We start from the raw sequence: 14,543 nt of genomic DNA, 5'->3' as shown, positions 1-14,543 counted from the left end.
CACTCGTCTTCTTTGGCCGCCCACTAGACACGCGGTTCGCCGGTCCTGGCCGCCCGCCCCCTCTTCTTTTTCCCTTTCGTCGCCGGAGCAGGCGCCGGCTCCTCCTCCTCCTCTTCCTCTGGCTCCTCCTTGCCATAGTCGAGCCCGTCGTCCATGCCGCCGTCGAGGTCAACTGTATCTTCTTGGGTGTAGAACCCGAGGGAGGCGGCAGCGGCCGAGCTGGTCGTGATGATGTCGTCCATGTCGGCCTCTGTGCCTTCGGTGTTACGAAGACGCGACGACGATACTTGTGAGAAGGGCAGCGCGCCACGGTACAGTGGTGGCGTCGGGGAGGACGCGTAAGCCGGCGGTGAGTAGGTGTACGGGGGTACTGGACGTCGGCAAATGCGGGAGAGGGCGTGCGCTGGGCTGCGTGTCCATGTAGAATGGCGACGTTCAGGTTGAACCCGCCGTGCGCGTCGCCGTCGGCGTAGCCAAGCGATAGCACGCACCCCAGAGGTGAGTCGACGATGAGAAGCCGGCCGGCGACCCGGCGCTCTGCTGGCTCCAAGGAACGTGCGGGGCCATGGCCGCCGGGCGGATTCATCATCCTCGCGCGAGACGGCTCTGCTGGCTCCGCCGTGCGGTCTGCCTGCAACGCCGTGGCTGCCGCCGCCCTATCACGAGCCTTCTTGGTGTTGAGCCTGTTCCGCCGGTCGGTGGTGACAGCCTCCCGGCGCCGAACCTCGGCCCTCCAGTCGGTGTTTGTCATGCCCGGGGGCTTGGACGGCGGTGCCCTCAGTTTCCTCCGCTTCCGGTGGGTGGCGTCGACATCGGTAGCTCGGCGAGGGGTGGCGTACTTCTTCGGCGGCATGGCGGACGAATGGAGGGGAGAGGGAGGAGAATGGCAGAAGAAGGCGGGGGAATGGAGGGAAATGTAGGGGAAAAGAAGGGGATCAGCGGGAAAAGGGCCTTCTCGCGCCGATAGAGCGGTCCCACGCGCCTTTTCTCTTCGGCCGGCGCCCCCCGTCGGTCCCCAGGGGCTTGGGTTCGGCTCGGGTTCGCCGGCTGTTATTTCGGCCCAAACCGGCGAAAAATAGACCCTGGGGGCGCGGCTAGGCCGTTTTTTGGGCGCCGGCGCCGAAAAGTCACCCTGGGGGGCCTATTGGGGGTGCGGCTGGAGATGCTCTTACATACCGCTGCTACGAATCCCAAAACTCCAAGCAAGTTTCTCAACATCATAGACTCCAATCACCAATACTAGTCCTCGAATCTCGACTTCCATGACATTATCCGCCTCTGACTTCACCATGGAGCTAAACATATCTCCCGATGACAACATATAGCAGAGCTTTGCGCCACTCGCTCCTTATCAAAGAACCAATACGCAGTTGGGCACGCCCAAATCCCACCTGATCCTCACCCACTTTAGCAACTAGGCCACCATCTCCTCCTCCAGTTGATCCGCCGCCGGGAAGCCACCGCGAGGCAACACCCTCCGACCAGACCCCTTTGGACCGACGATGAAGACATCCAAAGATAGAGGAGGTCACACCGCTGCGTGACCGGCGCCAACCACAGAACACGTCTTCCCGAGGTGCCCGCTCAAGATCCACCGTCACAGCCACGCCATCAAGCCGCGACGAAGGGACGCCCTGCCGCCGCCATCATCCCCCAGCACGGGCTTTGCCCAGCCTGGATCCGATGGCGGCGGGAGGGGATGCGGACGCGAGGCGGAGGAGATCGGGAGGGGTGGCGGGGATCAGGGAGGTGGAGGAGAGGGGAGGCGAACTAATGCCGGGGACCGAGTAACTTTGACATTCTTTGTCTCTACTAATAGTTTGGATCCTGCATGAAATTCTTCCTACGTACCCCGGCATTAGGCCCGTACGTGAAACAACTTATGTTGTTGGAACCCCCTTCCTTGAGTTAGTTTGGAGCATTGCGTCAATTTTCACAACTTGGTGCACTACTTTCGTGTATATACTAGTACTTTCATTTGATAAAACAACTTGTGATATAGAATGAGGAATTATGACGATGCTATACAACTGGCATGTAGTAGTCGTATACCTTTATGTGAGAGGAAGGTCAATCGTCCCATATCGAATGATAAACTAATGATTGAGGTAGGAGTACATTATTAACTGCCCGCTGCTTTAGGTACTTGTTTTTTGCTGCAAGAACTGCTTTAAGTACTTTGCCATCTCCACAGAACATTAGAGGGGGGGGGGGGGGGGGGGGGGGTGCAATCTTCATGCTGCAACTACCGTCTTCTGTTATGTGAGGTTCGTTACTATTTCATTCACTGTTGCAGTTCATGCTTAATGTTGGGCTCGGTTTTTCTTTGGTTATCAGTTTGATTGATTTCATGGGTTTTTCTTGCATTGATCTTAATTACTACGGCGATTTGTTCAGTGATTTCCCCTTGAAGATCAGTGGCTGCTCAATTATCGATCATTTACCCACAGCCGCAGTTAAACCGGCCAAAAGGGAGGCGATGACAGACATAGCTAGTTCATCAGCTCAAGCACAACAGCAGCAAGCACCAATGGCCGAGGAACTCCTGAAGGCAGCCACATGTGGTGAGTTAGACACTCTGAAGATGTTGATTTCGACTTTCAGTGGCCCGGGAACCACGCCAGTGGTCTCAGATCTTCGTGGAACAACTCCAGCGGGGAACACATGCCTCCACATATCCTGCATTCATGGCCACATTGAATTCTTCAGGCTGGCGCTGGAAGTAGACCAGTCTCTCCTCTCAAAGGTTAATGACGAGGGTGAGACACCACTTGTCATTGCCGTGGCACACGGGCATGCCAATTTGGCTTCTCTTTTACTCACACGCTACCATGCCCTAGGACTGCAAACCACAATCTTGCGTCAGGACAAAGACAAATCTAATGCACTGCACCACGCCATCCGCAATGGCTACATGGACCTTGCGATACAGTTGTTAGAAGCGGAGCCTGCTCTGTCGCACCATGTAAACATATACTATGAGTCACCCATGTTCATGGCTGTAATGAGAGGTTTTGGAGATATTGCCTTGCGACTACTGGAAATCAATGATTCTTCTCATGCGGGCAGTTTTTGCCGTCATGCTCTTCATGCCGCAGCTAAAAATGGGGATCAAGGTAAGATTGTGAGAACAGTGGAGTACGATTTACAGTACCATGTTCTAATATATATCTCATATTGTATATCATTGCTCTTTTCTCTTTGATTAATCCTTTTCACTTAATTCTTTGTAGGCCATTTTTTGTGCCAAAAACTTATTATATCATCACCACTTCATTATTAACCATCTTTTGTAATTAATCTCAATTTGTTTTCAGTTATTGCTGCACAAATTATGAAGAAACGTCCTCAACTAGCACGAGAAGCCGACTCAAACGAGGATACTCCAATAAGACTTGCCGTCTGTTACAACAAGGTTGGCGTGCTGCGGGAATTGCTGCAACATGATATTTCATTAGGGTATGAAGTAAACAACCAAGGTTTTACTCTCCTTACTAGTGCCGCAACTCGAGGTCATGTTGGTGTTGCTCGAGAGCTTCTTAACCATTGTCCAGATGCTCCTTATCGCCATGTACACCATCAAGAATTGACATGCCTTCATTCAGCTGTACAAAATGGTCATACGAAGTTTATTGAGTTTATCCTCCAGACACCGCAACTTGAGCGTCTCGTTAATATGCAAGACAGCAGCGGAAGAACCGCTCTACATTACGCAGTCGAGAGGTGCAATCCCAGAACAGTTGCTGCTTTATTGTCTTGCAAGGGTATAGACACAACAATATCTGACATTCATGGTGAATCCGCTGCTTCCCTGTTGTCAGGCATCACCAGTCATGAGAAGAATTTGGACTGGGTATGCTCATATGCTATTTTGTTAACCATATGAAGCTTTATTTATACACTACCATGAGTTAATAAATTTGGAGGATAATATGATATTTTGAATTCTTGTAGAAGGAGGTGCAGGTGCTTATGTTGAAAGCTGATCCCAAAGATGATGACATCCCTTCAGATAATCTTCACAAGGAGGTTGAGCAACAGGAAACTATTGAATCGATAAAGGAGAGGAAGTCAACAACTCAAAGATACACAACAAACACGTCATTAGTGGCGATCCTCCTTGCGACAATCACCTTCACCGCTGCTTTCACTTTGCCTGGAGGATACAGCAGTGATCCTGGTAGCGAGGGAATTCCCATCATGTCTAAAAAGGCCGCATTTCAAGCATTCCTGATCTTTGACACCCTAGCAATGTGCTCTGCATTTGTTGTGGCCGTCATATGCCTCATGGGAAGATGGGAGGACGATAGGTTCACAAGTTATTACATCACCGTTACTAAGAGGCTTACATGGTTTGCGTACATGGCAACACTTGCGGCTTTTGCAGCTGGTTTATACACGGTACTATCTTCTCGTCGCCACTGGATGGCCATTGGGATTTGCCTTTTGGTAGGTTTTTGCCCTTGTCTCACTTGGCTAATAAGTAAATGGCCTATCTTGAAGCTCAATTATCGGTTGGGTAGACGTTGGTTCTCCATGTTGTTTGGCGATTACAGGGTGCGTCAACCTTCCAGCTCTGTTTTCCGTGACATGGTCTGACCTATTCTACTAGTATTACTGTTTAGCATGCTGGTAGTACTTTTTTTTTTCCAATTTACTCTGTAACGAACCTGTTGAAGGTCATGTCCCATTTGGCATTTTATTCAGTTAATCCAGCTAGCACTTCAGCTAGACTTTGCTGAACATACTTAAGTGCTCTCGGTTTTTTCTGTCGGTCACTTCGCTGTTTCCTCTGTAACACCAGAAACATCCTGGTCCGTGTTGTGGCCTAGTATTTTGATTTCACATTCTTGAGTAAATCGCCGTTCTACATTTTAGGATGGATGTTCAATGGACCTTATAAAGTGACAATGAGCACTTGTACTCTCTTTGTAAAGAAATATAAAAGCGTTTAGATCACTAAAATATTCGTTTATGGAGGGAGTACGTGCTATGTCTGCTCTTGAGCGACAAGGTTTACCTGAACCAAAACCATACTGGCATCTGATACAGCAGAGCAGGACGACGGCCCGCCACAGGTATAGTATGCATGCATAGTACACCCTCCGTTCCAAAATAAATGACTCAACTTTGTACTAAAGCTAGTATAAAGTTGATTCATCTATTTCGGAACCGAGGGAGTATTTATGTACACTCCCTCAGTATCAAAACGTAAAGACGTTTTCTGTTTTTAAACAAAAAAATGTCTTGCATTTTGATTCAGAGTCGCGGCGCAAGAGTACTAATTAACTTGCCGTCAGATGATACGGTCAAATTTAAATGAAGGGGAGAAGTAATCTTTTGGCCAGTGGTAAAGCTGCATATATAATAAGCACTTCTTCCGGACCAAGGTTTTAACTGAATCCAACTGTACTAGTGTCCCTGAACAAGTTGGAAGACGTACCTATGAACCTCCCACTTCACCTCATTCCAGCCATATCCTGTAGGTACCTTCGCTACCCCGACACTAACCTTCCCCTGCCCCAGCAATCCATCAGAGTTGAGACTGCAGCTGGTCCTCCTTCCAGTAATTAAAACTACTTGCGATTGGCAGCATGCAGTTTCTGAAAACAATCACCTGACCCTTCTACAGTGTAGTGTAATCGATGCCCGCCGCCGGTGGGACGCCGAGCGCCTCCTGGACCGCCTAGTAATCGGTACATGCCACTTGTCTTTTCCATGCCCCACTGTCACCATAACGATCCACCATCAAATTTGCCGGCTTCTGACGGAGGTGGGCGTCATGGCCTCCTGCACATGTTGTACACAGCCAACCCACATATCTCTCTGGCCAGTCAGGTGACTCACAACTAACAAGATGATACAGAGTATACATGGAGCATCCTAGTGACAGTGTATATATATTCTAATTAAGAAATGGTGATCAATCCCATCAAAAAAGAAAAGAAAAGGTGACGAGAAAAGAAAGGACCAAGCTTTTACTTGTAGGGCTGCTGCTGAAGCAATGGGTTCCCTGCATTCCTTCACTGCGGCCATTTCTTCAGCGGCACCACTACTAGTATAATCTTGATCGTTAGTAGATAGTGGTAGTAATAATTAATGGAGTCGGAAGAATCACAAGAAACCCTCCCCCGACTCCCTCCCTCCGCCGCCGCCGCCCGCGAGGCGTTGGGGAGGGTTCCCGATCCCCGCCACCGCACCCCCTCCTCCTCCCTCCTCCACCCTCGCCGCCGCCAAGGCGTGCGGCCGGGCGAAGCCCGGGCGTCGCCGGCGGCGGCGGGGCTCCCTCGCCCCATGCTCGTGGGGTATGGCGCGAGCCAGATCTCGCAGCTGGGCGCAGCGCTCGATACCGGGCGCGGCGGCGCACCGGAGCAGGCCGGCGATGGTGGCGTTCGACGGGCGGCGGGCGGCCTGGTGGTGGTGCAGGCCGGTGGTGGCGTCGGCGGCGGTGCTTCCGGCAGCGCTTCGGCGTCGCGTCCGGCGCTGCGGGTCGCGGGCGGCCCTCTCGCCGTGGTGCTCTTGTGGGGAGGCGGCGCGGTAGCGGAGGTGGTGGGTTGCTCCCACCCAGTCGGGCCCTCGCGGGTGCGTGGCGGCGCTCGGCTCGGGTGGATCCCCTAGTGGCGTCTTCAGGCGGCGGCGGCGACAGCTCCGCAACCCTCCCTCTCCAGCTTCTGGCGACGGCCGATGCCTCCTGATGCTCTGGGCCTTCGAAGCGGGGGCGGAACTCGGTTTCGGGGGGGAAGTTGGAGCCGACACGGGTGTCGGTCGTGGCCATGGGCCACTTCTCCGCCTTCCCCTTCCCCCGGTCGGTGTGGTCGCAGCCCTTCTTGAGGCAGCTTGGCCGGCGGCGGGTCTGGAGGTGGTTGGGGTCATGGATCTGGACAAAGTCGTGGCCTTTGGTGGCTTCGGGGTGGTCTCATGGCGGGGCGGCGGCCCTGGCGGTGGGAGCCGCGTTGGTCGTGGGCGGATCGCGCGGCTCGGATGCGGGCAGGCAACCATGGCCGCTTGGGCGGCATGGCTGTGGATGTTGGCAGACCGGGGTGGCGGCGGGGGAGCTGAAGCATCGGGGTACATCACCTACCCAGTCCCGCACTGGTCGACGGTGACGGCGTCTATGGACGCACTACTAGGAAAATCCCTAGTACTAGCGCGGGTTTAATGCCCACTAGTAGCGCGTGCTGCCGCGCTACTAATAAGGCGCTACAGCTATTACTTAGCAGTAGCGCGTGTGACACGCGCTACTGCTAAGACACATAGCGACAACGCTTCTTCTCTCCCGCGCTACTGCTAATATAGCTAGTTGCAGCGTGTTTACTATCCATCGATACTAGTATTTTTTTTGTTTTTATTTTTAGTGTATTTATACGCCGTTATACAAATTTTGGTACGATACCAATTATGAGGTTTATATCATTATGTCCATAACAATGTGTCAAATGAAGGTGGATTAGGTTCAAATGGAGGCAATATGTGATGCATGTCAAAAGTATACTACTAATCGAAACTTGATCTAGTTTGGACTAGTAGTACTTTCGATGTGCACCACATGTTGCCTTCACTTGAATCTAATCCGCCAGCACAAGCTATTTAATCATCATCATAGTCATTACCACCAACAGTATTTATTTAATCACCATAGTCATGCAGTACATAATCATCTTCAAACTCATTCTAGCTAGCTAATCACCACCAACACTAGATGCGGTAGCTATCTAATCACCACTAACACTAGCTAATAATAATCATCATAGTCATTACCACCAACACTAGCTATTTAATCATCATAGTCATAGTGTAGCACATCATCTTCTTCAAACTCATTTCTAGCTAGCTAATCACTCCTGTTGCTCTCTCTCAGGTAAAATAACATAAAACATGTGTAGCTCTCCTCCTTCATCAAGTTAGAGCATGCAGATGAACCTGTCTCCTAATCGTGGGCTGCGCTTCTGATTGCTGCTCCTAGTACTTCTCTGCGCTCCTCCATCGCAAATTTGGTCCAGTCTTTCACTATTAAGACTTCCTCGCTATTAGAAATCCTGAATGCACTAAAGTGCATTGTAGGATATCTTGGCCGTAAGCTAACAATACTCATGATACCTTTAGTCTCGATCCCATGAGGCACAACATTCATCGGGAGTCCCTGTTCAAGAACATCGTATAGTAACATACTTAGCAATGAAGTTTAGCTTAAAAAATAATGTATGCAAAAGATGCACTGAGGACAAATAGTAAAAATCTTACCATCTTTCCTAAATAGATGTGAACGTAGTTCAGTACGAACACTATTGGTCGCACGTTTTCAGTACTAACATTTCTAAGTGCAGGAAGAAAATTTATCTTGACAGTATCAAGATCCTCAAGCCATGAAACATAATGACTTAGCTCCTCGCAGTTTAATTCAGCCCCGGGACAATAGTAGGTCCTGTCTACCAAGCGCTGGACATGTTTGCTTGAACGGAAATAAGCTGACAATAGAAATTAGTTGTCAACTAGTTTTGAATAAACAATATCAAAGACATAAATATGGTTGAGAAACTCACATAATGGTATAACTGGAGGCGTCTGCACATCGACCCAGATGTCGGTATTACCTTCAATAACATCTTCCGGACGAATATCAAAGGTGATAACCATATCAGGCTCAAATGCATAAGTCTTGCATAGTGCTCGCCATGTTTTGCATCCAAAATAGGTGTAGTCGGCTGCGTTGTATAATTTTGCGTGAAAAATATAACCATGCTCGGTCTTCAAGTAAACTTTCTTTATCTCCATAGTACGACTGAAACCTATCTTATCCAATACAAAAACTATTGCATGGCAGGAGATACGCTAGTAGAATAGTAAAAAAATTAAATTATAAGTTGAAGCAAATGAAGCAGATGTCATGCTTAATTACGAAAAAGACTTGTCGTTGTGACTTACTATATCCACTTCGAAGTTCTCGTCCAGCTTGATGCTGAAGCGCCTATCATCATCTAGGAAGATTCCGTCGCACGGGCCGCGCTCGTCTTCGCAGTATTTGCAAATATCGAAATCCTTTTCGTCTCAGACATTTTCTATGTTCATAGTTGAAACATTAATTGAAAATCGATCGAAGACAACTACCAGGATACTCAACACACAAATCCGGGGCACTCGATATTTCCTACATATTCTGGCACAAGTCATGCCAAAATTCACGGAAAAATCCGGCATGACCTTTGCTAAAATAGGACATATCGAGCGCCTGAAATTTGCCGGAACAGAAATGAATCAACACTCCGGCAAAACATAGGCCACTCGGAGGTGTAACTTGCAAACATGACCGGCCACTTGGGCAAGCACATATCCTATTTGAGCAACACAAGATATACATTTCAAAATATCTTATAGGACTCAAATTAGTATGCATTCAATAAGCAAAATTAAATCATCTCATGCGTCCGTACATCGTCGAATATTATCACTAATACATCCCGAATAGTATCATACATATAACATCAATAATACAACTAAAACCCTAGCGCACGACGGGTATCGGCGCGGGCGGTGGACACCCACAGAGAAGGAACCATCACAGGATCATAACTCCAGTGACATCCCTGGAGAACCTGCCAGGTATTGGAGAACCTGTGCACCAACGCAAACAAGTAGCGACGGACGTGCGCGTCCTCCTCACTGACACGGTGACACACCACCTCCGCGGGGTCCTCGAGCCTCTGGACCGTCACTGGCCCATGCGACCGCCATCAAAGAAGGTTCGGGTCAACGACAGGCTGGCTCCTCACCAACCTGCGCCCCCCGGTAGGTAGCGCCTCCCAGTACCACCCTGGCGGAGCCCAGTCCCGGACATGGCCCATCTGGTGACGCAGGTGTCCTCCGCCGACTCGACGACGAGGACGCGGGATAGGCATCGTCGACGTCGATGCGGGAAAAATTGCTTTAACTAAAAAAATAACAACAAGTTCTTACTAACTAGTTCTATTAATTCAACTAGTTCTTACTAAAAATAAACTTACTATAAATGAAAATAAACTAGTACCTAATTAGTACCTAGTCCTTACTAACTAATTAGTACCTAGGAACTACTGCCCTAATTACCATCTAATTTGATGAACCTAGGGGTGGAAAGTGGTAGCGGATATTCCAATTACCAACTTAAAAGTGAAATAAGTGGTCAAATTTTACTCGTTTTATTACGCATTACACTAGTGTTTATTCATCATCTAAGAAAACATCTCAGCCGCATCTGTATCCGATTCATTTCCACCCATAGATGAACCCTAACTAATTTGATGCAACTAAAATTTAAAGAACCCTATCTAGGCAGAGGTAGGGGAGGGGGAGGAGCAGGCGTGCTCTCCTCGGGTGCCTGCGGCGAGAGAGGGGCAGGCGGCGTCGAGGTCGGGGTCGGGGCTCGGTCGCGCGGCGGAGGGCGGCGTCGAGGTCGGGGTCGGGGGCGGCGTCGAATCCGAGGTCGGGGGCGGCGTCGAGGGTGTGCGGAGAGCGACGGGAGAGCGCGCGGTGGCCGACGGGCGACGGCGGCGGCGACAGCGGGAGGAGTTTGATTTGGAGCAAGTGGCCGTGGGGAAGAACGACCAAGCGGTTAAGTCAGAAGTAGCAGTAGCGCGTTCCAGAAAACGCGCTACTGCTAAGATAGCTACAGCGTTTTCCTCGATACGCGCTACTGCTATTCCTTTCTCTTTTTTTCCTTTTTCATTTATTTTTCTTCACATTTTATTTTTTTCCTTTCACCTTTTTCTATTTCTTTCATTTTCATTTACTCCATTTAGTTTTATTTCCTTTAGCAGTAGCGCATTGCATCATACACGCGCTGCTACAAAGCAAGTAGCGGTAGCGCGGTTCTACGTAGATCGCTACTACTATGTGTAGCCTATCGGCTAAGCCGTGGGAATTTTAGTAGCAGTGCTTTTATCTTCAGGCGCGCTACTGCTACAATTGTATCTGTAGCGCGGTTTACAGCAGCGCGCTACTGCTACTTAGCACCAGCGCGCTTTTTTGACACGCGCTACAGCTAAAGTTTTGTGTATAAGGTTTTCCCTAGTAGTGACGTCGTGTTCCTCCTTGCAGGCCCCGTCGTGCTGCTTCTTCTCCCTCCATCTTACTCTGGGTGAAAACTTGATCTTCGGATCAGATGGTGGCGACGTTCTTGCTCGTGCCCTTCCTGGAGGCACCGTCTTGGAGTCCTCGGTCCGTCATGTCCGTCACACATCCTCCCGTACGATCGCTCCTTGGTGGTGGTCTCGGTCGGCTCTTGGCCGATCCTTTTTTGCTCATCTTTTAGATGCTTTGTGTCGTTGAGGTTATGTGTCGGTGCCCGGCATTCGTGTATCTTGCCTTGGGTCTGTGTGGCGTGCGTTTGTATCGGATGTTTGATGTGTTGATTGTGCTTTATAATATAAAGCGGCAGGAAACCCTTTTTCGTAATAATTAATGGAGTCCGGCTGGGACTAGTACTCAGACCGTGTCATGCGTGAGTACTAGCTAGTTTAGGTCAGGTTGAGTCTTTGGTCTGTAATAGGAGTTTGTATTTGATTAGGCTAAGTGTTCGACTAGGATATCTAGGACGTGGAAGTGTAGGTGTGTGTCCGAGTCGTAATATGCGCTGGGTCTTGGCCGGCAGCGTATATATACACAGGTACGCCATGGATTTGTAATATAGTGGAGAACAGGAGAAAAAGAAATAAAGAGAGGAGAGGCACGATACGTGCCTTTGGCAAAAGTTTATCGTGCACGTGTGTTCGTCGTATTGTGATGTGATCAATTCTGAGGGCGAAGTTCCAACAATTAGTATCTAGAGCAAGGTTCGAGTGAAGCTGTGCTTGCCCGGGGTGGCGACCGGACTAGCGCCTCAGGGCAGGCGATATAGTCGCTGGGTTGTGCGGCGACGAGGAAGGGCGGGCGACGAAGTTGCTGGGTGGTGCAGCGACGGGGAGGATTAGGCAATCGTCGTTCGACGGAGCGACAAGGAGTGAGGCGGCAGACTGTCGTTGGGAAGACGGTGGAAGGAGATCATTGATGGGACAGGTGGTGCCGAGGTAGTAGTTTGGAGTTCGATAGCAAAAAAACTAGCAGTGTAAATTTTGTAAGAAAGATTCTGAATTTTACCTTTGGCAACAAGTGGCAAGTGGATGAGCCCATTACTTGCATAATGTCAATTGCTGAGTCACAGATCTGGTATTTTGGATTTGATGAGATATTGTCAGATTCTGTCGGGTGCTCAAAAATACACTGACTCCAAAATAAATAATCAAGACATCATTAATCGCAATTCTCCTTGTGACAATCACCTTCACCGCTGTTGCTTTACGAAAAAGATTTTTCCCTCGCTTTATATTATAAAGCACAAGCACCCAGCATCCGACAACATAAGAAGTTCAAGTCCAAGGACAGCTGCTGCTTTCACTCTGCTTGGAGAATATAGCGATGATGCTGTACGTGCTAGACTTCCAATCATGATAGGAAAGGTTGCATTTTCAAGCATTCTTGGTCTCTGACACATCAGCAATGTACCCTTCCTTTTTTGTGGCTTCATATGCCTCGTGAAAAGGTGGGAAGATGATAAGTTCATGAATTATTACCATGATTTTTTTTATTCCGAATTTTTTCCGACAGGGGCGGAACATTTAGCGTCGAAATATATTTTTAACCATTTCTATACTAGAACTTCGTCCTATTATAGTGGCCAGCGCGCCTGATTACATTGCCATGATCGCAATATCGACTCTGTTCTACCGCATCGCGACCAATTTTTTTTCATAATTTTGAATTACGCAAAAAAATATTGGCAAAACAGAGACTCAAGCCTTTGACCTCGGGATGATGCCTAGCGAGCCCTACGATTATCAGACAACTTTGTTGTGATAGATGTGCATGCAATGCCTATTTGACATCATTCTGTCATTTAATTTCATAATATTAAAAATGTTCGGATGGTAAGACATTTTTCCGGGGGCAAGCGGAATTTCCGGTTTTTGACCGGTTTCTGAAAATTCGGACCAAGAAAAAAACCCTGCTTATTACAAATATATGTCACTTAAAAACATTTTGCGAAATGTAACACCAACACTAATAAAACTAGCAAAACTATAAATTACTTTGCTAATGTATACCTGACCGTGTTACCTATTGAAAACTAGTTATTAGGCTAGGGGGCCTAGCCCCGTCCCCACCTAAGTGGTGGTGGGTGGGGGGGGGGGGGGGGGGCGGCGTCGTCTCACCTCATCACACTATATTTTCAGTAATTGCAGATGTTCATGCGCATATATAACTTACTATATAAGAGGGGAAACTTTACCATCACTATGTACAAAGTTCTGCTCAATAATGCTTGCAGATGGATGTTCCCTCGCGTTAATGACATTCCTGGAGATCGGGCTTGATGACAACCACCTCATTTCTGGGCCGCTGCAAATATTCACCCCAGACGTTAAGGTGAGCAGAACTAGCAATTTTCATACAAACTGGAGAAAAATGTCCATTCCAATAAGAGGTGAAAGTACTATGATAATTTTTTAGGTAATCACGGGGGAATTAAGTTGTAACCTTTTGCTTATCACCAGAATGTTTCAAAATTGACCGATGGTGTTGTTTGCATTAGTCCATTCCAATATCTAGAGGTAGATATATCATTACAATAGACTATTATGAAAGAAACTTATCTCTATTACATAGCCCATGCATGGGGCCTATATATATTACACATGACTTGCCATACAAGGAAGGAAACATAGCCTAATAGGACTCCTAGACCAATACTAATACTTCCTAACACAAAGAATGTTAGGTAATCTGTGCATCATCCTTAATATCAAAATTGACTTCGCTCCGCTGCTGCCCATTCTCTGGCGCTCGTCAAAACTGAAGAGTCTGAGCTTAAAGCTCAGAACGGTAATTCTACCATTTCAGATAATTATGCCTGCGTAGTGTGGGTTTTGTTTCTTAACCTGGAACATTGAGCTAATGTGCTACGATGCTGCCTTTTGACACGCTGAACGCTGGGGCAGCAAGGAGAATTCAAGGATGCTGACCATGATATGTCACCAAGGGAGGAATCGTCATTGGATGGCTATCCTAGCACTAAGAGGACGACCATGATCTACTGTGGCAAAGATGACCCGAGAGTCAACACGTTGGTGAGGTGCTGCTGCCGATGGTCATCCCAGGTGGGGAAATCAGCGTCAAATGTCACTAGTATTACCGTAAGCATTCCAGGCACTGCCCCTCTCACAGACTTTTGCTAGTTCTATGTATGTGTATTGTGTTAAGAAGTGTGTTAAGATGCATCTTTCGTTGGGTGCTATGGATGGAGGATTATGCTAAGCGTTCACTTAAGAGAGATTTGCAAGGGGCTGAGATTATGAACAGTACATGACCCGTTATCTGTTCTACAAAAAAAATCTTGTAAGTCTGCGGGTGTTCTCGTTTGACACATATTGTCGACAGCAATGTGTTACTTTTTCTTTGGATGAGTATCAATTGCGGTCCGGCATGATGTTCTAGGATGCTTCTCCTGGAGAAAGACGTAGAGACTGGCTGGCCGG

General features: G+C 48.4%; 1 protein-coding gene across 1 annotated transcript; it reads left to right on the top strand.

Moving 5' to 3' along the window:
• The first annotated feature begins 2,530 nt into the window (after positions 1-2,530).
• On the top strand, positions 2,531-4,599 carry LOC109735290 (protein ACCELERATED CELL DEATH 6). The gene is made up of 5 exons (XM_045234420.1): positions 2,531-3,116; positions 3,318-3,479; positions 3,822-3,853; positions 3,955-4,352; positions 4,557-4,599. Exons 1-5 carry the CDS (start codon positions 2,531-2,533, stop codon positions 4,597-4,599), a joined length of 1,221 nt encoding a protein of 406 aa, XP_045090355.1.
• The last annotated feature ends 9,944 nt before the right edge of the window (positions 4,600-14,543 follow it).

Source organism: Aegilops tauschii, chromosome 3 (genome assembly GCF_002575655.3).
Source record: "Aegilops tauschii subsp. strangulata cultivar AL8/78 chromosome 3, Aet v6.0, whole genome shotgun sequence".
NCBI lineage: Eukaryota > Viridiplantae > Streptophyta > Magnoliopsida > Poales > Poaceae > Aegilops > Aegilops tauschii.
Note: the sequence above shows the minus strand (reverse complement) of the source record. Positions and strands in the feature narration are given on the sequence as shown.